At 50.7% G+C, this 20,729-nt stretch overlaps 1 protein-coding gene across 4 annotated transcripts in view; it reads right to left on the minus strand.

Annotated features, from left to right (window-relative positions):
• HEG1 (heart development protein with EGF like domains 1) overlaps positions 1 to 20,729 on the minus strand; it is a 56,277-nt gene that overhangs the window by 34,107 nt on the left and 1,441 nt on the right. For all 4 annotated transcript variants that reach the window (XM_052791849.1, XM_052791847.1, XM_052791846.1 and 1 more), the window contains exons 2-4: positions 2,222 to 2,500; positions 974 to 1,204; positions 304 to 597 (exon numbers count right to left, since the gene is read on the minus strand). In XM_052791849.1, the coding sequence (XP_052647809.1) occupies positions 304 to 597; positions 974 to 1,204; positions 2,222 to 2,500 (804 nt within the window). The remainder of the gene's footprint in view (positions 1 to 303; positions 598 to 973; positions 1,205 to 2,221; positions 2,501 to 20,729) is intronic.

Genomic DNA, 20,729 nt, shown 5'->3' on the forward strand with positions numbered 1-20,729 from the left:
GCTCTGCAGCTGGCACTGAACCAGCCAAGATACTTCAAAGCTGCAGATGCCCACCCTGCAGGAAACATGGTGATAAGGTCTGAAGATCCTTTTTTTTTTTTTTAAGTGGAAAATGTTGGGGGTTTTTGGACCAACTGATTTTTTCCGTTGCTTTTTCCTGCTTTCAGCAGGGAATGTCAGCTAACCATCCAAATAATAACAGAGCGCATGCAAAACACAGCATCTTCTCTGTTTCAAGAAAGGAAAAGCTATATAAAGGCTTTTTAAAGCTATAAAATAAATCCATGGGCCAGCAAAGCTCACCTCCAAAAGCGCTGTCTGTGGCAGGCGATGCTGTGAGCGAAGGGCTTGTGGAGTCTCCCGTGACATCCCTGGGGTGTAGCATGACGTGATTTGCACCAGTCTGGGTACTGGAAGCTTGGGGTGAGGACTGGGGCTTTCCAGAAGAGCCAGGGAAGGGGGTGCTGGGGAGGAGCTGCAGCGTCCCCCCGCCGCTCCCCGAGGGGCCGGGTGAAGTGGCTGCAGTGCCCGTGGGAGGGCTGCCAGGCAGCTTCGTGCCCACCCAGCCTCTCACCAGTCGAGAGGGGCCACTGGTGCCTGCAAGGCAATGGGGGAAAGCAAATGAGAGCACAGAGATGGGCTGAGCTGCCCACCCAGCATCCTCCGCTGTCACCCTCCACCTCCCCCTGCAGCCCACAGTTCCCTCATCTGTACTCTGCCTACAGCAACTTTGTGTTTGGGAGCTGCACCAAGTAGTTCATAATTTTCAAGGCCAGGAGAAGCCACACGGATCCTTCTCTCCATCTTCGTGCATGAAGCGAGGCAGAAAACTGCCCTGAGCACATGGTGAGGATGGAGGGCCGGATCCAGCGCACAAATCTCTAGCAGTGCAGGGGAGCCAGGCTTAACCGATGCCCGGTTTCTCTGGGGAACAGCATCCACCTTGTTCCCAGGCTGAACTAGGACGGCTCACCTGGGCGACGAGTCTCCGCAGATGAAGGTAGCAGCACTGTCCTCGTTGCGTTGTCAAACCCCACCACATCCTGGGCCTCGCCGTGCCTGCCCAGCACCCTCTCAGCCAAATCGGTGCTGACGGCTGCCAAAACCAGCGGCGTCTTCTCGGCAGATGGAGGGGTGCTGGGAGAAGCCAAAGCCCTCTTGCCTCTCTCCCGGCTGCCTGCAGCACGGTGATGGCTTCCAGCGGCTGGAAAGCAACACAGAGAGGGTCATGTTCCCCCTGGACAAGTTAATTTGTCTCGGCTGGGGCAGCAGCAGCATCGCCCACAGTGGTACCCAGACCTACCATATGCAATAGGTAGGGTCACTGCTGCATCCCCCATGTTTCCTCTATTTAACACAGAGCACACGGCAAGAGGGATTGCTGGGAACAGAGGGTTTCTGGCACAAGAAAATATCGGCATTTCAAAATTTGTCTTCATTTGTACATGGCAAAAGAAACCCAGATTTTTTTAAAAAACATTAAAAATGCAGAAGGCGCTAAGGAGGTTACATCAGGACAGCCAGCAGTTGGCAGCCTGGGCATGCCAGCTCCACACTTTAGTCCCTAAGCAGAAAAAAAAGAGGAATTAAAAAATTAAAGAAAACCTCTATGCTCATATCTCAGCAAGACACTTATTTCATCCAGGCATATTAAGATAAAAAAATAAAGTGGGGACAGGGCAATCAGCCCAGCCTTGTCCTTCTGGTGTGGGAAACAGATTTTGGTTTAGTGCATGCTTAAAAAAGTACACTGGTTTACTCATGACCACAGTCCCACCAAATGCGAAGATTATGAACAAGCCCAAAGGTAAGTGTTCACTTGCACGATTTTCATGTGAGGACCTCAGCTACAAATCGTAACACAGCTGGTCAGATATTTTTAACTCAGGCACTTATAATCCAGGTTGGGTTTGTGATGGGGTTCAGCTCCTCCTGAGAGGAGGCGTGGGGATGCCGGGGGTCTCTGCTCTGCATGCAGCCTTCAAGCTCCGTGGCTGGGCAGGACTCTCTGGAGCGCTGCTGGGTGGTGAATAATGACAACATCAGCTCCCAAGAATCACCTACATTGTAATGTTAAAAAACCCCCAGCTTTCCTGGGACTGGATTTCTTCCAAAAATCTGAATTTCTAGCAGCAGGTGGGAATACTTCCTAACCCACCAGCTACGCTCGGTCCATGGGCTGGGTACGGCAAACAGGGACACTTGCATCAATAAAACTCACCAGGAGGATGGCTGTGGGCAGGCAGGTGGGTCACTGTCCCAGCAGACAGGCTGTCCGGGGATCCTGCTGCTGGTGGGGTGACATCCCCACCACCGGTGGGGGGACCAACGTGCCCCACGACCCCACTCGCTGCTGGGACTGCACCGTGCCTGGCAGGCAGCGATGCCCGCTCCCTGCTCCCAGCCAGCATCGTCACCAGCTCCACACTGTCCATGAGAGCACCAGAAGTCCTTATCTCCATGTCCGAACTTCTCCTCGCCTGATGGCTGCTTTCGATGACTGAAAGAAAAAACAAGAAAAAAATTAAAATCCCATCAGCACAGGACGTGCAGGCTTGGCTCATTGGAGTAACACTGAGGCCAAGCTCTGATCTCATTTACACTAGAGAAAATTTTGCATAATCAAAACACAGACATGAAATTTATTTTTGGATTCATACCAGTGGAAATTAGATCGGTCTGTGGGGCCAAATGCCGAAACCCACCTTTGTGCACAAGATGCAATTCAGCACCCCCATGCTTTCTGTATGTTAGGAGAAATAATCTTTAAAGGAGCAAAAAGAAAGTCTTAAACAAATAACCGATGGACATACATGCAGTGTGGAGTCCATGGGAGGAGTGTGTAGGTCTCCAGAGCTGATGGCCAGCTAGAGCCCAGCACAGCCCATGTGCCCCATCCCGAGGGTGTGATGGGAGGGGGCCGGGCCCCACAGCTCTTCCCCTCTCTCTGCTCGGCCAGTGCTTGCTGGATGCCTCATCTCAAATCCCACCACCTCCAGAGACCCGGCATGAAGCTGGCTGAGAACTGCAGGGCAAACAGGAGGGTTGGCACAACCCATCCAGCCACCACAAGGCACCGGGACAGAAGAGATCAATGTATGGTGTGGATTACACTGGCCATCCAGGTGCTGAAGCACCCCAAGGTGATGGACATTTTAGTGTATCTGACATTAATGTCTACCAGAACATGAGAAAAAAGATGGAGAAGAAGTTTGTGCACCTGCAGGTCCATTTTCTGTGAGCAAACACAGCCAGAGCCCCTGCTCCAACCTAAAAGTGTTCCGTCTGCTCTCTTGCTCCTGCTGGAAGGCTGCTCCAAGTTCCCACCCCTCCCATCATCCAGAATAATTTTCTTATTTCATTAGAAAATGAATAAACAAACACATTTATGGAATAAATGTTAGTTCCCAAGCCAGCATAACGCTTTAGCTTAGCTAGCTCTTCTGCTCCCTCCACTTGCTCCCCACTGTGCCGATGTATAACAGCAGCAATCTCATCTCCTCTTTGGACAAGTTTCTTCTGCATTTCTACCATCTGCTGTATCTCATGGACCCAAAAATGACTTCTCCCAGGGATGTCAATAGGCATTACATGCTTTACGGGATCTCCAAAAGCACACAGATGGCTGTATGCAGCTCTAGAATATAAACATGTTCCCAAATCAGGTCCTAAGACATTACTCAGTAGCCAACTTCTTGGCTCAATCATTAACACCGACCGCCGGCGGCAGCAGCAGCAGGACTCGCTGCGGTGGCTGTAGCTTCAGCCTTGGGTCTGTCATCCAGCCTGATACTGCCTGGAGCAGAGCATCTAGTGACAGCTGCCGTAAGCAGTTCCAGTGAGATTTGCTGGGGGAATCGGGGTTTCCAGCCCGTGGTACCAGCCAGAGCGGTGCAAGGATTTCCCTGTGTGTCAGTCACATGAAAACCAGCAGCAACCATCCCTGCCCTATGTTAGAGCCATGAGGCTTGGCTGGCACTGCAGCCTCAGATGCTCTTCAAAGCCCACAACAAGTCAAAGCGAGTCCAAATCACGGCTGTGTCATCTGAAACAGCGAGATCCCAGTTTTGCCCATCTTCCTTATAACCAAAATGCAATCTCTGGGCTGGAATAGCCCAACGCACACTCCACTTGCTGAGTGGGCAGAATGGGAGCCTGGCTAGGGAAACTGCAATGTAGGGTCTGAAGTCTCTCAAGAAATTGAGAAAAATCAGATATTTGGGGAGGGGAACTCTCCCCACTTTGCAGCTCAGAGATCCACGAGGCTATGGGACATGTCCTGCCTGTTGCGCACATGGCATCTCAAAATAGGGTTGTGGGTGATACACAGGCAGCAGCTAAAAGCACCGCTCAGTCTCTGCCCGAAAGACCTGATGTTGAAGGTTAAGCTTTGCACACCTCTCCTTGGCCTTCAAGCACTTTCTGTAAGAAAGCTGTGCCTCAGAGAAACACCCACGGGACACCTACTCCTCCTTGCCTTGCGTGTCTCCTTTGGGGTTGCTGTACCTGCCACACCAGAGGTGGCAATTTCAGGAGTGGTCTCCTCTACCCATCTGCAATAGCTTCAGTGGGAACTCAACAAGAAAAAAGAGACACATAGGTAGGACAGTCTGCATTTCATCCTGGCAGTCTGAGCACCACGAGGCCGAAGGAGACAAGAGCTGCGGTGGAGCAGAGCCCCTTGGGTGCCTTTACTGAGAGCCCTAGCCGTGGCTGCGATGCCCACCTCGCCGAGCACACTGAGCAGCCACTGCCGCCTGGAGCCCCCTGTGAGCCACCTCCTGTCCCATGTAACGAGCGGCTCCTTGTCCCCATTTGGATGAGGGGATGCAAAGTCACAGGGGACGCTTGCTATGCTCATTTGCAAGCCAATACCCAGCCTGTAATTGTAACCCGCAAGTCCATTTATAGCAGCCCCGATGCTGAAAAATCTGGGTGTGCTGGAGGGCGGCGCGCTGAATTTCTCTCCGTTCCGCTCTTGCTAAAAGCTTTCAGCTGTGTAACCCATGCTTACTGTGCCCCAGCAGCCGGCTTTGCTACACAGAAAAAAGGCAAAGCAGCAGATGCTTAAAGAAACCCTTAGGGGATGAGTGTAGACAGGGAAATTTGCTTTCTCAGGTTGCCAAGTCATATGTCAACAAGGGCTCTGGCCAAGCACACTAAAATATATAGCGGGGCACTGCAGCAGGCATTTAATTGCCACTTCTTAAAAATAACCCTGGAAATGCCAGCAAAAACCTTCAGCTACGACCCTTGATTGAATGCAATCTGTTCAAAAGTAAAATACTGCTGTTTGCTTGTCTGGTTGTTGTTCGCCCTGCAAATCCACCTCGGAGTTTTCTCTATCCTCTTTTGGCTCTGCAGAACGGCTGGGAATAAACCAAAGCAAAACCCTTCCCCTTATCATGGGCGCCAGCAAACCTGGCTTTGAGTGCAGCCAGGGAGTGGATGGGATGAATAAGAAGGTATTATTTACACAGGCTTTTTAGAGTCATCTGGCATTTTTAAGTCTGCCCTGCAAGGTACACCAGGTCCTGGTGCAGGGAGGAAATACTCTCGCCAGCATGGGCTCAGCTCCCCAGTTTGGTGGGTGCAGAGCATGAGCTGTGCTGGAAAAGCTAACCCACAGCATGTAGTAAGGAAAGCTGAAAAAATCAGGCTGTTCAACAAAATAGACATGAAATCTCAGCTCATCACACAGCCATCAAGCCTGCCAGAAGTGCAAGACCACCACAATCATCTCCTCTTTGACTTGCCTGCAGAAGTTAGCCTTCAAAGATGACCCTTCACTGAAGCAGGTGGACCAGATGCAAGGTTTTTCCAAAAAAACACACTCAGAACATCTGGCCTTCCCTGATGCATTAAAGGCTTAAAGCAGAGGGGCCCTTTAGCTCAGGTACCCATTTGTCACTAACAGTTTCGTCACATCCTAAGCTGCCAACTGCTTTCTGCTGTTTAACTCCACGTGACTGCAGCTGTCAAGAGAAATATTTGACTTCCAGTGCAAAACCCTCCTGCCACCCGCCGGACCAGTGTTTTCCTTCCCAGTTAAAACTAGCAGTGATGCTCACCAGACAGGTCGAGGCTTGGAGTTACTTTTTCTTCGCAAGCATAACAATTCCACGGCTTGCTGGGAGCTGAGTTATAATGCGGCCAGGACAAACAGATCAAGTTCCAGCTGATTTCTCGAGGCTTTGGGTTTGTCCCTGGCAGCCTGGCTGGATGTCTACCTTGTGAGACTCCTGAAAAATCCTTTTTGGACCAGCGATTTTCTGTCTCCATCCCTGGGTGCAGCATGGGCATTGCCCTGGCCAGGAGGTGGCTGCTGCCAGGGCAACGTCATGGTGATGCTCAAGGCTCAACCATGGGACAGCACAACACCAAAAAGGACAATACTGCAAGTTTTCAGCAGCAGTTGTGATCGCTTATAGACATTTTAGGGCAGGGAATGAGGAGGCATGTATCCTGCTAACGCCAGAGGAGCAGGATCCCTGCAGACAGCATTTGGCAGGAGCATCACAGCCAGCCAAGGCACACCACGAGCTATCCCAGCCCCGCTGCCTTCCTGAAGAAGGAATTTTTCTCCTCAAGGGGCAGAAAAATACTCCCTTGACCTGGGAACGCAAATTTAATCTGTGTTTGCATACAAGGAAAGCCAAAGGCAGTTGCTTGGCTGCCCAGAGCAGGCCTTCACCCCAGAGCAGTCCCTCCTCAGGAGGGTGGCGATTCCCTGGGGACCGATCCCGGTACGGCCGCCCATGCGGCAGCTGTTTTGCCGGGGCTACGGCCACCCCAGGAGCATCCCATGCTGAGCTGAGCACGCGTGAAGCTAAAGCAGGCTCCTCCCGAGGATAGGCAGCTATAATTATAAAGCCCACATCTGTTAACGTTGCATAATCTTAACATCATCCAAGGCTCGCGGAGGGAAAAAAAACTCATCTCAACTTAGAAAACTCCTTGCCAGCTGTAGGAAAAGGTTAGGAGGAAAGGCAGGCTGCGAAGGAGGAGAAGCGGGGAGCAAAGCCGGGGCTGCCGGCCCCGCAGCGGGTGGCACGGGTAGCTGCCGGTCCCCGCCGGGGCTGGGGCCGGGACCAGGCTCTGTGCTCTGTTTTGAACGGCTGCTGCGGATGTCGGGATCATGGGTGGAGGCCGGTTAGGAGCCAAGTGAGTTTGTGCGAACAAAAGCTACAGCCCTAAATCTGGACCGTCCAGGGCTCTCTGGGATTTTCAATTTCCTTCCTTGTTCTTGCCCTGAAAGAAGCAGTTCGAGGCAGGGGGGGAGTGGGGGGGCCGAAATGGAGCTTAAAAAAAATTTTCATACTTGAAACGGGTCAGTTGAGCGTAAACACGCTGATAATATTGCTCAGGGAAGGTCCCTCGTGTGCACTAAGCACGGGAAGAATGCGAGAGGTTTTTAACCACATGCGGTCAACCCTTTTTTGCTAATTCTTTCAATATTAATAAAAGGAATTATTCAGGCTGGGTGAAGAAAGGTGGCGAGAGAGGGTGGATGGGAAGAGAAGAGGTGCAGGAGCCCTGCCAGTGCCTCCCGCCCTGCTGCGGAGCTCGGTTTGGATGGGGTACCCTATAGATGCGTCCCCTGGCAGCGCCTTACTCTGGTCCTCATGCTCCTCGTCCTCTCCCCACTGGGTCCCAGGCAGAGCAGGACAGCAATTCGCAGGACTTTAAATCATTTTAACCATAATACGAAGGATTTATCGAGCCACCAAAGGTGACTAGAGCTTTAATACGTCAGCTCAAGAAAGGTGATGGGGGCTTAAGGCCAGCAGCAGGCCCTGCGAGCTCTGAGTGCCAAGGTCCAGGTAGTTAACACCTACCTGGCCACTATGGGTGATGGGTGCCCAGGGGGCTGGGGACAACAGCATTGTCCTCAGCCCCTCCTATGCAAGGCCATGGCATTTTGCTTGCAGTGTTGCTTTATGAGACAAAAACACACTGCACTTCCACACCACCTCCTCTCCGGGACATGTAAAACCAGGGAGGATGCTAAAGGCCATTTTTACTTCCTATCCTTTTATTCATGATCCCAGAGCCTGATGCTCAGAGATGCCATAAGAAAAAAAAAGGATCCAATTATTGCTCTTAAAAGCAGTACCCTAAAGCAGAGAAACAGGCACTCCACAATGAAAAGCACACAGAAACCTGTGGTCATTTCCAAAAGTGTGGGATGCGTGCATAGGGCCCACCTGCAACTGGGGATAAAACCTACGCAGTGCAGGGACAGGGTGTTGTCCTGCTTATCCAGTGGTTTCCAGCCTCTTAGTTCTGGTGTCCTAAACATTTCCCTGGGGAGGTGCAGGCTCCTGGATCACCAGCTGAAGCCTGTGAAACCCTGCGTATCTTACTCATCTTTCTTGGACAGTTTGGGTTCAATCCGCAGATCTCTGGGACCGCATGGACCCATGCTGCCTGAAAACCACCAGCCCAGGGCACAAAGCAGCGCCTTAAACCTCTTTTCATGAGCTTTTGTTTTTAAACAGCTTTTGGCAACTGAATTAAAAAAAGATTCCTGTTTTATTGTCGAGTCTTTGGAAAACATGTTCAAATACAAGTCCACTTCCAACAGGGATAAGCTGTCTCATGACTACCCATACTCCTAAAAAAACCCACAGCCGTGCCGAGGCTCCAGTAATATCTCAGTCCGTCCATCCCTACAGCCAGTGAAGAGGGGACCAAGCCTCCAGGCCCATAGAGGTCCCACAGGGCCCCAGGAGCCGTGTCCCTGCTGCCTTTCCTGAGCAGAAAGCCCGAATTAGCTGTATTTGCTTGCTTGCCGCCTCGTTTATCTTCTACCTCAGAAGTGTCCCCTCCGACGTTAATGTGGGGAAAAGCCCCCGCAGCCCCCCGGGGGTGTGAAGGCAGCTCTGCCCCAGCACCAGCTGACAGAGCCCGGGAGCACTTACTAGAGGGATTTCTTTCTCACTGTTTTCAGTAAACATTAATAAAAATAAGCCAGAAGAAATCTCATGAATAGCACAGCTTTCTGAGCACTCACACCTCCTCTCCGTCCTCTCTCCCACTGCCCTGCGATGCTGAAATGCCTCCAACCACCCTGCCTGCACCGCGGATCCCAAATGCTAAATCCCAGCACCGCCTAATTTGCTTCTAAAACCCTCCAGGCTTTTCCATAACGTCCTGCAGAAATGTTATAGAAAATATCACCCACACAGCACTTCTCCTTCCTCTTTCCAGGGTTTTTAAAGTCCCCTGGAAGCTTCGCTCGGCGGGAAGGCAGCGGTACCCTCGCCGGCACTCACGAGGCCGGAGCAGAAGCCGTGCAGGGACCCAGCCCGGTGTCATTTTAACTTGTGCTCCCATCCGAGGGCAGTGCTGCTGGAGACTGTCAGACGGCTCGGGGAGGAAGTCTCCTGGCAGGGCTCCACCAAAGTGGAGTTGCTAGGTCACTGGAACAATAAAAAGGCAAGAAAAAACATCCTGGCTGCAAAAAAGAAAGGGGAAAAAAAAGGAAAAAAAGCCATGGCAGCGTGTAGAGCACTGGTTAAGTGGAAAGAAACAGGGCTGGAGAGAGCAGGATGATGCTGTTGCTGGCTTTTGTAAGCCAGGTTTGCAACTGGTAAAAATCTCACACGGGGCAATATTTCCAAGGAAGCTAGCCCGCTGCTGCTATGGAGAGATTGATTACCTGTTGCATATTAACCAGGGCATCACAATCCATCGTATGACTTTCTCGCACCATCACATGCCCCCAGCAGCTGCCCACGTTTGTTTAAACTGGTAATATAAGAAAACTGCCTCCAAGCAGGGCTATGTTTCAGTGATAAGAGGGTGAGAAGCCTCACAAGGTACAGAGTACTGTGCAGCCCCGGGGCTTGGGCTCCTCTGTAAGGAAAGGTGCTAGCAGCTTAGAAGCTGCAGGATGAAATTTTGCTTCCTGAAAAGTTTAATTTCAAGGCCAGAAGGGAGCATTAGCTCATGCTGTCTGACCTCATGTATAACCAAAGTCATTCCATGTAGGTTATTTACTCCCAATATAAGCTCAGTGACTTGTATTTGACTTAAATGGATTTTGCAGGGGAAAAAACCCAAACTACTGGTATTTGTGATTATTAGGGATTGCGCTTAAAACCATGAGAACTATGGGCTGAAGCATAGACTTTTCTGCACAAAATCTCAATGCACATCAAAAAGCGATACCCGGAGGCGTGAAGCGTACGTGTGGCAGGAGCCATCCACCCCAGGAGCTGAGGACTCCGGCCCTTTGCAGACCCAGGAGGAAACAAGGTGGTATTTTCATGTCAGACTCTGGAAACAAAACCACAGGTCCCTGCTCCAAAGTGGTCTGAGCCCAGGAGCTGCTTCCTACAGCCAGGAGGGGACAATAAATACAGGCAAGATGGAGAAGGGAGTAGGAAAAGGAGTGATGCCACGTTGAGAGGCCACGCTGGGAGCTGCCACGGGTCCCTGGGGGCCAAGCGATGCTGCCCACAGCTGCAGGGTGGGCTTTGGTCCAGGTGTCTTGACCAGAGCCTTGCTCCAGCAATGCACTTAAGAAGAGCTCCCCAGGGAACTATTCTCCATGCTTAATGCTAAGCACGCACCGAAGAGCTTTGCTGGCTGGCGGCCACACCAGGGATGATGACCAGCCTGGGAACTGAGCAACTTCTCAAGGACATGGTGGGAATGAGAGGGATGAAGGGCCCTCTCAGATGCAGGAGGATCACAAGGCCACCAAGGGGTGGATGCAGTTTGGTGACACACAGATACAAGGCTCGCTGGATTCTTCCCTCCACGTAGACTAGCAAAATCCAACCCCATCCCAGGGGAAAACTGATGGCAGCCCAAGCCTTACACCCAGCTCTCACCTCCCAGCTGAAGGTGGGATGCAGGGCATGGTGTCGTGGCAGTGAGAACCACGGGTGCTCTCGTGGCTCCTACTCTTCCAGCAAAGGATGGTGAGACTTGGGAGGGGATGGAGAAAAAAGCAAACAGGCAAAAAAATAAAGCAGCTTAAAGAGAAATTAATCCCCAGAAGAGATAAGGGCCCCCACCTCCCTTCCCCCATCTGCCGCGAAAGGATGATGATCTAAATCGCATTTCCTAGATGACACCGCACTGATCTGCCGCCGGAAGCAGCGGTGGCAGGGCTCAGGATGGTGCTGGACCTCCTTCTTCCAGGGATGAGCCAGGTCCTTCCCCGCTGGCCGGTCACCACTGCCACCGCAGAGGAGCAGGGAGCCCCGGAGCCGCTGGAGCAGGCGTTCCTCCCGCTGCCCCGTGCAGCTCTCCCACCACCTCTGCAGTCACATGTTTCCTTTCTGAGAACCAGGGGGGAAGGGATTTACCATTTCCAGGGCCTTTCTGCCTGTGTTTCGGGGAGGCTGAAAACAAGACGCCTTCTTTCGGCTGCGTGTGGGTCTCTGCTCTGCAGCAGGCAGCCCCGTGGCCGAGCCCTGCGGCCAGCAGTGGAAAAGGGTGATGGAGAAGGGCAGGATTGGGCCGTCACCCTCTGAGCTGTCACTGAGGAGTCACAGGAGTCAGGGTCACGTCACAGCCTACCTTGGTGCATAGGAGCACTGTGTGCTGACCAAGGCAGCGCAGAAGATCAAGAGGCCAGAAATCTGCACCCAAACCCCATCTGCCCACACACTGACCCATATTACCCAGCGCAGAGCCACCTCACACAGACTGCCTTGGCATGGTCTTGCCATCAAGTGATCATCAACTTTGGTCTTAACCCAGCATGTGACACGGCTTACCCAGCACTGTACGATCTCCAGGCGTACCAGCAATTTGCAGAACAGGATTATGAGGATCTCTCTCTGCACGGTATGGACCGTTCTCAGAGGCCACGAAATTGCTGGTACTCCCATTCCCCAGGTCAGAAGCCTCCTGGTCCTGATTTGGCTTTGTTCATGTATCATATTTGCTCCATGTCCCTCAGAAAAGACCATCTTCACGATTATTCTGCACTCTCTGATCAAGTTTCCCTCCTAAGAAACATCCTTTCAAAGGGCTTTTATCTGCAGGGTTGGCTGCCACTCTAATACTGCAGCCCCATTCTGTATTTGCTGAAAGAGCTGATAATGTCCTAAAAAGAATTAACATTTAGATGTTAGTCCTGTAACTGAATCCGAATCAAACAATGATGACTGTTCAAATGCCTAAAGCTACTCAGGGGTATTTTCCTTTGAGCTCTTCCAAGCTCGTACCAGGGGTAAGGAGCTTTCTAAAGATGCCTTTGTGAGCACCAGCTACTGAAACCCTTCTCCTTGTCCCTCCAGACACAGATACAATTATGCCCAGCTCCGGCACAAAGATAAAGGCTGAATTACAAGAGCAGTATTATGCTCCACAATCAGGGTCCTTGATTCCAATTGACAAGGAAAGCAAATCATGCGCAGTTGGTTTGCTGATGTTTCCACTCCTGGAAATTCATTCCCATCACAGGGGAAGAAATTAGTTCAATACACAGGGTTACCTTTTGCGCTACCTCCCCAGATTGTTAAATTACCTTAACTTGTCAGTTCATGAGATCTTACAAGTTATGCAGGGTCAAACCTGGCCACCACTAGTATGGGATATCTTTCTTTGCAGAAGGTTTAACCACCAGCTGCTACAGTTTCCCTGATAAGAAAGTGTTTTCTTACCTATAATGGCATGGATGTAGTAGGACAGCTATTCAGAGAAGCTGTGCAACCTTTCTCTGGAGTAAATTCTTAAAAACATGTTAGATAAACATCTTCTGGGGTGATCCTGCAAGGGGAGATGTCTTGAGATCCCTTGGGAGATATCTTGAGATCCCTTCCAGACCTGCCTTTTGCTTTTATAGAGCAGTCAAAAAACCAAACCAAACCAAAAACCCCTCAAATATCCAAACTCCAACCTCCACCCTTCAACTTACGCGTACTCCTCCCCCGAAGACAGGTCCTGCTGCCCTGGGTGGGCTGCAGTACCCTCCTGCTAGGCTATCACAGAAGGTATCTTTCCAATAATACATTGAAGCCAAATCTTCAACTTAGTGTGATTCATCCCCGCTTCAGCGAAGTTCAACAGAGCGTGATGTTTCACGCCGGTCCTCAGGGCTTAAGAGATTTTCCACAAGAGGAAGGGTGTTAACGCCAGCATCCTAACAAGCGGTGACGTGGATAATTGTGCTCTATAGATCCAAATTCCTCTTGTCACTCCAGATGCAGAAGTGCCTTTTAGCGTGCTCTTCAGGGAAAAAAGAGCCCTTCTTTGCTACTGGCTTACCCAAAGGAGCCTGTCCATCAGCCCAAAACTCCTGCACAGAGTTTCTTCCATGGTCTGGAGATCCCTGAGGGAATCTGAGGGTGGTTCTGGTAGCAGAAATGACAACTATGTCTGCCTTGTTATAGAGGCGAGAGGTCAGACTGATTCCTGTAAAGGCCTTTAAAACCTCTGCCATCACACCACACTGAAAAATGCTGAGAAAAACGCCCTGAATGTGTGTGTGCAACACGATGTCCTCTGGGAGATGCAGCCTGTGCTGCATCCCTGGGACAACCATTAACCCTTTCTGGTTAACAATTCATCTATCAGACCATTTAAGATGCTTCCTCAGCCCTTTCCCAGCTGATTTCATCCCAGAGCTAAATTAGCTCAGGGTTAAAAAGAAAAGGGTATTTTCTCCCAGACTTGAGCTGCGAGATCCTTGTTGCCATCTAACCACTGTGCAAAAGGTCCCTCAAACATCTCCGTGTTTGCCTTGGCAAAAGAACCACAAAGGTCATGGTGTTTCCAGAGGACTTTTTGCAAGCACTGCCTTGGGAACCCAAACTGGGGCGCTCACGCAGGGGGCAAAGGGAAGGACCTGCAGGATTTGGTTGCATTGCAAGTGACACGGTCACCCTCAAACAGCTTAAACTGTCCACAGTCGAGATGCTGCAAAAGCAGTTTTAAAAGTGTTCCTAGCTTCACGTCCTTGCAAAGAATGAAAAGGCAGATGAAGCTTGCTTCTCCCAGCAGAGAGTCAATCTGCCAAGGTCAAGGCACTTGCACAAGGTATTCGGACAGCTGGACAGAAAACAACTGAGGTTGCACCCAATTTTCCTGCTGCATTGCCCTGCACTTCCTTGCGCACCCTCTCTTTGCCTAGCAAAGCGAGACAATTAAGATGGTTGCACTTCTCCTGCAGACACACAGGCAGGGACCTGCCAAGCAAGAGTGTCTGAAATGGCCCCTCTGTCTGGACTCAAAAGCCTCTGGAGATCAGCTTTGAGCTAGTGGTATTTTTAAATACAGCCAGCCTGGAGTTCTTGTGTGTCTCCTGGATTTGCAGCTCACGTTTTCAAGGGTTTTTTTATCTACCACCTTGACAGCCAGAAGCTCTTTTTCTCCCCCTCTAAGCAATTCTCCTGTAATGACAACTACAGGAGTTGGGGTTTTAAGGAAAGGCAGCCAAATCTTAGGAGCTCTCGACACAGATCCTGACTTTTGGCAGCAGCGCTCCTTCGCCCACAGCCGAGATGCTAGCTGCAGCTTGGGAGATGCTTAAGTAACCAACTGCAAAACTATTTATCAAATGGTTCAAAGTCAAGGGCACGGTGGATGCAGAAGCAGATGTAACCCTCCTCAACAGCCCTGCCTGTGCAAAGGACAGGCAACGGGAAATACCGTCATCCAAAGCCATGGGACAGACTGGGGGGAGCAGCACGGGAGCAGGGACAGCTTGTAGGATATTTCCTATAAGCTCCCTGCTTATAGGAAATAGGTTGGATTTTGCATTTCAGGCCCTTTAAAAATGATATTTTTATATCTCATGCATTTTTTACTGGATTCTGAAGAGATGAAGCTCCTGAGACAGCGTTGTCTGTCCTCCTACTTTGAAACAAATTAGCCTGAAAGGCAGAGACCTCCAAGACAGCAAGTTCCTACAGACTTTATGAAGACCAGCACTTTGCTAGAGAAGACTCTAGTGAGTGTCCGACTTGGAGAGGTGCTGCACCCATACCAAGGAGAGTCCCCGTGGTTCGACCCATGCCCCAGCCGTGGGACCCATACACACTCAGCACCCACAGAGCCCAAAATAAACCACGGCACACACTAACGCCACACACCCTGTGGCGAGCAGAAGAGAGCAAACCACAGGTACTGCTCAGAGAGTAACTTTATCACACGTCTCTCCCTTGCCTGGGTTTGCCCAAACACTGACAGGTCTAAAAGTGACCCTCTTTCTCCCCTGGTTTTACACAACCACACTTTTGACCCCAGCACCCCAGTGAGTGGAAACCTCGCATCATTTTACCTTCCTCCAGTTGATCCCTCCGTTCACCCTGGCTCTGCCTGCCCCTTCTCCAAGCTCTTCAGGACCAGGGGTGACCATCACCCCATTCAGCACCCAGCTGAGATAAAAAACAAATTAACAGCAAAGAAGGGATATGACCCAAGATCCTAAAATCTGTATTATAAACCTGACAATATTTGGATCCTACAAGAGGTCCTCATTTTAAGCAGGACCTGGTTCTTATTCCCTTTTTCCCTTGTTCTCTCCTGAGCACTTCAGTAGACTGGGTCTCACAGCAGCGTTACTATAACACAGGCAACAGCTACACTAACAGCTTGGAGGAGCTGAAGTTTACAGAGCTTCCTTTACTCAAGGGGACTGCATTTTTCTAAGATTATATTATTACTTGGGCTGGTCGCTCAGTAATGCAACATCATTTCCCTTTTGGGTGGGAAAGTTCTCTCCTTGTCCTCGGACGCGAATGATTTCAGCCTGAAAGGATGAATGTGAACTCTGCATAATCAAAGAGCCATAAATGAACCGTGCCCCTTGCTGAAGCAGCAGGATGTTACGGTATAGCACCTGGGCATTAAAAAAAATATATGGTGATGGGTGTACATGCATCAGCCGTATGTACGCGGAAAAGGGTGAGAGGGAAGGGTGGCCAGATATCACAAAACCATTTTGTCCTGATAGGCATCCACAGGCTTCACTCTTTCGCTGAGCCTGTGCTCATAACCCTCTTGCATCTGTTCTGGATGGATATCCCAGCAAATGAACCTCTAATATTTATGGAAACAGCAAATTACAATGCAAATGTCACAAAACTGCTCAGAGAAATAAAAATTAGAATTTATAAGCAGTTCTACTGCCACTGAAAATTGGGTTCTGCCTTTTACGCTCAGCTGATCAGCAAAGAGAAAAAACATATTGTATGACCTACATCTTCAATCGAATGTAAATAACAGGGGCTGTGGTTGGGGTATTAAGGCCTCGTGACGAGCTTGCTCACGAGCTACAGACTATGGATTTTGTATTGGACATTATGAGGGGAATATTACGAACAACCAACCTTTAATTCGCTTGGAGCGCCTTCTGACCCTCTGACTGGTCAAACTGCCCCGAAAGCTTCTTTGCACCATTGCAACAGCAGAAAGTCACCACAACAGGTGTCAGGATCTGGCCATGCCTGTTTCCAGAGGAGCTCCATGCATGTCTGAGTGGATCAGCCCAGGAGTGAGCGGTGCTGTTCATCTGCCCAGAGACACCCTGGCCCACCCAGACCCTCCTCACCCCCCCCACACCTGAGAAACTCTCTTGAAGCTACGTGGAGAAGCAAAGCCAGGATCCAGAGGGTTTACACTGGCTGTCTATGATCCCTCCAGCTCCAGATCATTTCCCCACGGTATTTAGGAGGTTGCAGCCCTGCCCTGAGCACCCCACCTCCCTCCTGCCTCCCCACAGCAGCACAGACACAGGCAGAAAGACAGCCTTTTTGTGCTGCAAAAAGGCAGCAGACTCAGCCATAGCTGAGCCCTACCACTCTATACCTATCCTTATTTTGGAAATGGTACGTAGCTGCCGTTGATGGGGAGCCCACAGCACCAGCCAATGGGTCCTTCCAGCAGCGACTCCAGAAGAGCCGAGACTTCGGTGGTGCCTTAGTCTCTACACCACAGCACTGAAACACTATTGCTACACTGATAGGTTTTATTGCCTTGCTTATCTCGTTAACTGAAATAGTTCCTTATTTTGTGCTGCTTTTTATTAGCTCGGATGAACGCTTCATAAATAAAACCATCGCAACCAGACTGATGCTACTGAGCCCTCAGTCCACTTCTGTACAGCCGTAAGAGCAGCGAGCAGGGCCAGCAGCAGCTCCCGCAGCAGCCGTGCACGGCCCCGGAGCCCGGGCTGGCCGGCGGCAGCACCCAAGCAGGCAGCCAGCACGCACCTACAGTCCGCCGGGCTTTGGTCTCCACTTTCACCCAAGGGACAGCTCAGTGCCCGGTTTGGTAGCTAGCGGCACAGAGCAATCCCCTGGTCTTATTGCCCAGACACCTCCCAAAATCCCTTTTGCATGCAGGACTGCCTGAAACGCTGCGGGTTTGAAGAAGCGGCTTTACATTTTGGATGCACAGGCACAGTCCCAGCTATGGCAGCATCCCTTCGAGTTTTGTACTACAACCACATCGAGACTAACTGCCTTTCTAGCCTGGAACCGCACCCCCTCCCAAATGAGCGCAATCCTCTGCCATCTCCGAGAGATGTGATGGTGATGGAGCCATTCATTAGCCTCCACACGGCGCTCAGCTGCTGTGACATGCCCCCTGTAGACGAAGAGGACAGGGAGGATGGAGCTTGGGAGCTCAATCACAGAGGGTTTCTGACTGCCAGCCCAAAACTTGGGATCTGAAAGAGCAAGTGAAGGAAGCAAGTTGTCCCAGAAACCCCACGCTCCTCTAAACTCAGCAATATCTGCGACTTTTGATACTGAAAGTAATATTCCCTGAGGAAAACCCCCCTGCACCAGCAAGGCTGGCATCAGCCCCTGCAGACACGGCAGCAACCACCCGTCTCCCGCGTCGTCCCAGCCACAAGAGAAAATTAAAGCAAATTAAATTATCCCTCTGAAGTGGTGACGGCTGGTGCAGCAAAGCATGCTGCTAATGCCTGCTGAACGGGCACAGGCTGGCTCTGGTGGTTTGCTAGTGGGAAATTAAACTTTGCGGAGAGCCCAATAACAGGCTTTAGCTACAGCTATCCCTTTACCTGCTGTGCGCTGGTCACAGCTTAGCAGCCGCATTCTCTGCGTATGGAGGTGTAAATCAATACGCATCTCTATGTACTCCCTGCCAGTCGGGTTACACAATTATCTCTTGGACCATATTCATTTACCATTTAAATATCATGCAAAGTGCTTTTACAGACTGATGCAAACCCAGCCTGTCAGTGCATGACCCTTGTTACCTTCAGGGTCTTGGGATGGGGAACAGGCAGGGAAGCCGATCTCTTATCTCCCTCCTTTTCTGAAATGCTTTTTTTTTTCTTCTCTTTTCTTTTTTGCTTTTAATTATGTACCCCAAAGGAGGAGAGCTAAATCTATACAACTCCAGGGACTTCACATTCGCAGCACACCAACCAAATCCACTTACAGCTCACAGAGAGGAGCAGTGAAGATGCCCAAGAAAAGAAAACCCTGCAGCCTATGGGTTTTTTGATAGCAATGCAGAGGCACGGGAGGCAATCCTTCCTTATCCCCGTGCCGCAGAGGGAGGAAGCATCCTTCCTGCACCGCCGGCGGTCACCTGAAATCCTATCAAAGCTAAACAGCAGCATGTTAGTCCTCTCTGCGTCGGTGTGACTGCACGGAGACCTGGGCTTCTGCCCCCCAGGAGCCACAAAATCCGTACTGTGAAATTTAAGGCAGGTTTTGAGGCAATACCACACTTTTGTGCGAACAGGCATCCTCATCATCTTCTTCCCTCACTCCTAAATTTTCTTCTTCCACACACAGAAAGTTTCAAAGATAGAAAGTTTAAAAAAACCCCGTAAATAAATGCAGACTGTTCTGTCCCTCTCTTAGGGTTGGGAAGTTTCTCCTAGCAGCCAGCCTAAATCTCTGCCGCAAGCTAAGCTGATTGCTTCTCGGGTGATTTCACACCTTATTTCCAGGGCTCCCACTGGGGAAGCTGCAAAGAAAGGCAGCAGCTGGCACAGGAGAGAGGGAGAAAGGACAGAAGGCCAGACACAGATGGCAGAAAAGCAGATCAACTTCTCAGGGCAAGCCCATTGCCGGCAGCCCTGCGCTGTGCCGGGCGGCATGGCAGGGCACCGGTGTGGGTCAGAAGTAAAGGGAGAAGGAACATTGCAGAAACCGGGGGAGACCCCAGCCATAGTGACTTTGTGGGGGGCTCGGTGCCACCTCCGCTGTCCCCGTGGTGTCACTGCAATTATTCCCATTTTACAGATGGGAAACCTGAAATAAGGAGACCTGCAGGAGGACAGAGCTTGTAACCGAACCTCCGCCCGACCCAGGCTGGCAGCAAACAGTGCCCTTCGGCTCGTCTGGTGCCCATGTAAAACAGCTGCTGGGAGGAATTTCGCAGAGGGGTTTGATGATGCTTTAACTCTACTGTCACTAGGTTTCTCACTTCCTACTTCACCTATTTTTTCCTATGTTTCTGTGCCCTGATTCAGCCTGTACTTTAAACAACACATGAAAGCCATCTGTCCTCGTATCTTCACCAGACAAGCCCACGGTGGGTTTGGCGGGGAGGGACGGCAGATGCGGTCCAAGGCGCAGACAGGCCAGGGAAGGCAGCTCCGCAGGGCAGCCCGGCTCTCGCCCCACTCCCTCACCCCACGCTTTGTGAGAGACTCAAAGGCCCCATTTCTACACCCACTGCCTCACCATCTGCTCGCTAAGCCCTGCCTAAGAAAGGGCTTTTGCCGCCTAACCTCAGACTCATTTCAGACGGAGATGTAATCTTCATTTCCACGTAGCGGCAGGGTGATGGGTTTACAAGAAACATTTCCCGCCCTGCTTCAAGCAAGCGTTTTCAAAGGTGAAAAACATCTCAGAGGGCCAGGAGCGGCAGTGAGACAGACAACAGGGATTTCTCAAGTGTCTACAGCTCAACCTGAGAGTGATTCAGGGGATCCCATCAGCCTGCTCCCATAACACCAAACAATTCCCTTGACTGACAAGCATAGAGCTGTAGCTAACAGCGAGTGAATCGCGGCTGTCAGGACCCAGCATAATTCATGATGCCGTTTGCTAGGGAGCGAGCTACTGCCGGGCTATTCATCACTCCTTCACGATGCATCCCCCGTTCCTTCTGGATGGGGTTGACATGATTCACAAGCACCTGTAGCTGTCGAGCACGGGCTGCACGGAGCAAAGCCTCTGCCGCTGAGCCAGGCGGCCAGACGCTGGTAGTCAGACAAATGGCTTTTCCAGCATATGGACAGATAGTTTGAGCTTTTCATACTCTTAACAAAGGAAATGCATTCCTCCGCTGACTCTCAGGAGTCATCAAGGTCACAGGAAAAGATGCCAGATCGAAAGCTGACATGAAATTAAATAGTTTTTTCTGTCCACCGAGGAATTTGTGCAGCTCTCATCAAATAATAGGCAAGCACTTTGCTGGAAAGTTGCAGATTTTATCTTCACAAGGTTGACAGCAGGTAAGACAGCGTTATTCTCTCCCAGTTTGGAAGGCAAACTGACACTTGGAGTGGCACAAAGAAGTGGCTGAGCTGGCAACAGACCCAAATCTCCTTCATTTCGGTGCAGTATCCTAGTCACCAGGCTGCTCTCACACAAACACTGTTAGTTAGGAGTTTTCTAATCCGCTGCAGGGTACATTCCAGTCGATATCCCCAACTATATATCTGGTCTAGTGGGGATACCTCTTACAAAGGTACACCTTGGGTTTGTGAACAAAACTAAAATGTTATAAATGTAGTTTTGTCACATTTCCTGAAATTGTATAGCTCC

The sequence above is a fragment of the Harpia harpyja genome, chromosome 7 (assembly GCF_026419915.1).
Source record: "Harpia harpyja isolate bHarHar1 chromosome 7, bHarHar1 primary haplotype, whole genome shotgun sequence".
NCBI classification, from domain to species: Eukaryota; Metazoa; Chordata; class Aves; order Accipitriformes; family Accipitridae; genus Harpia; species Harpia harpyja.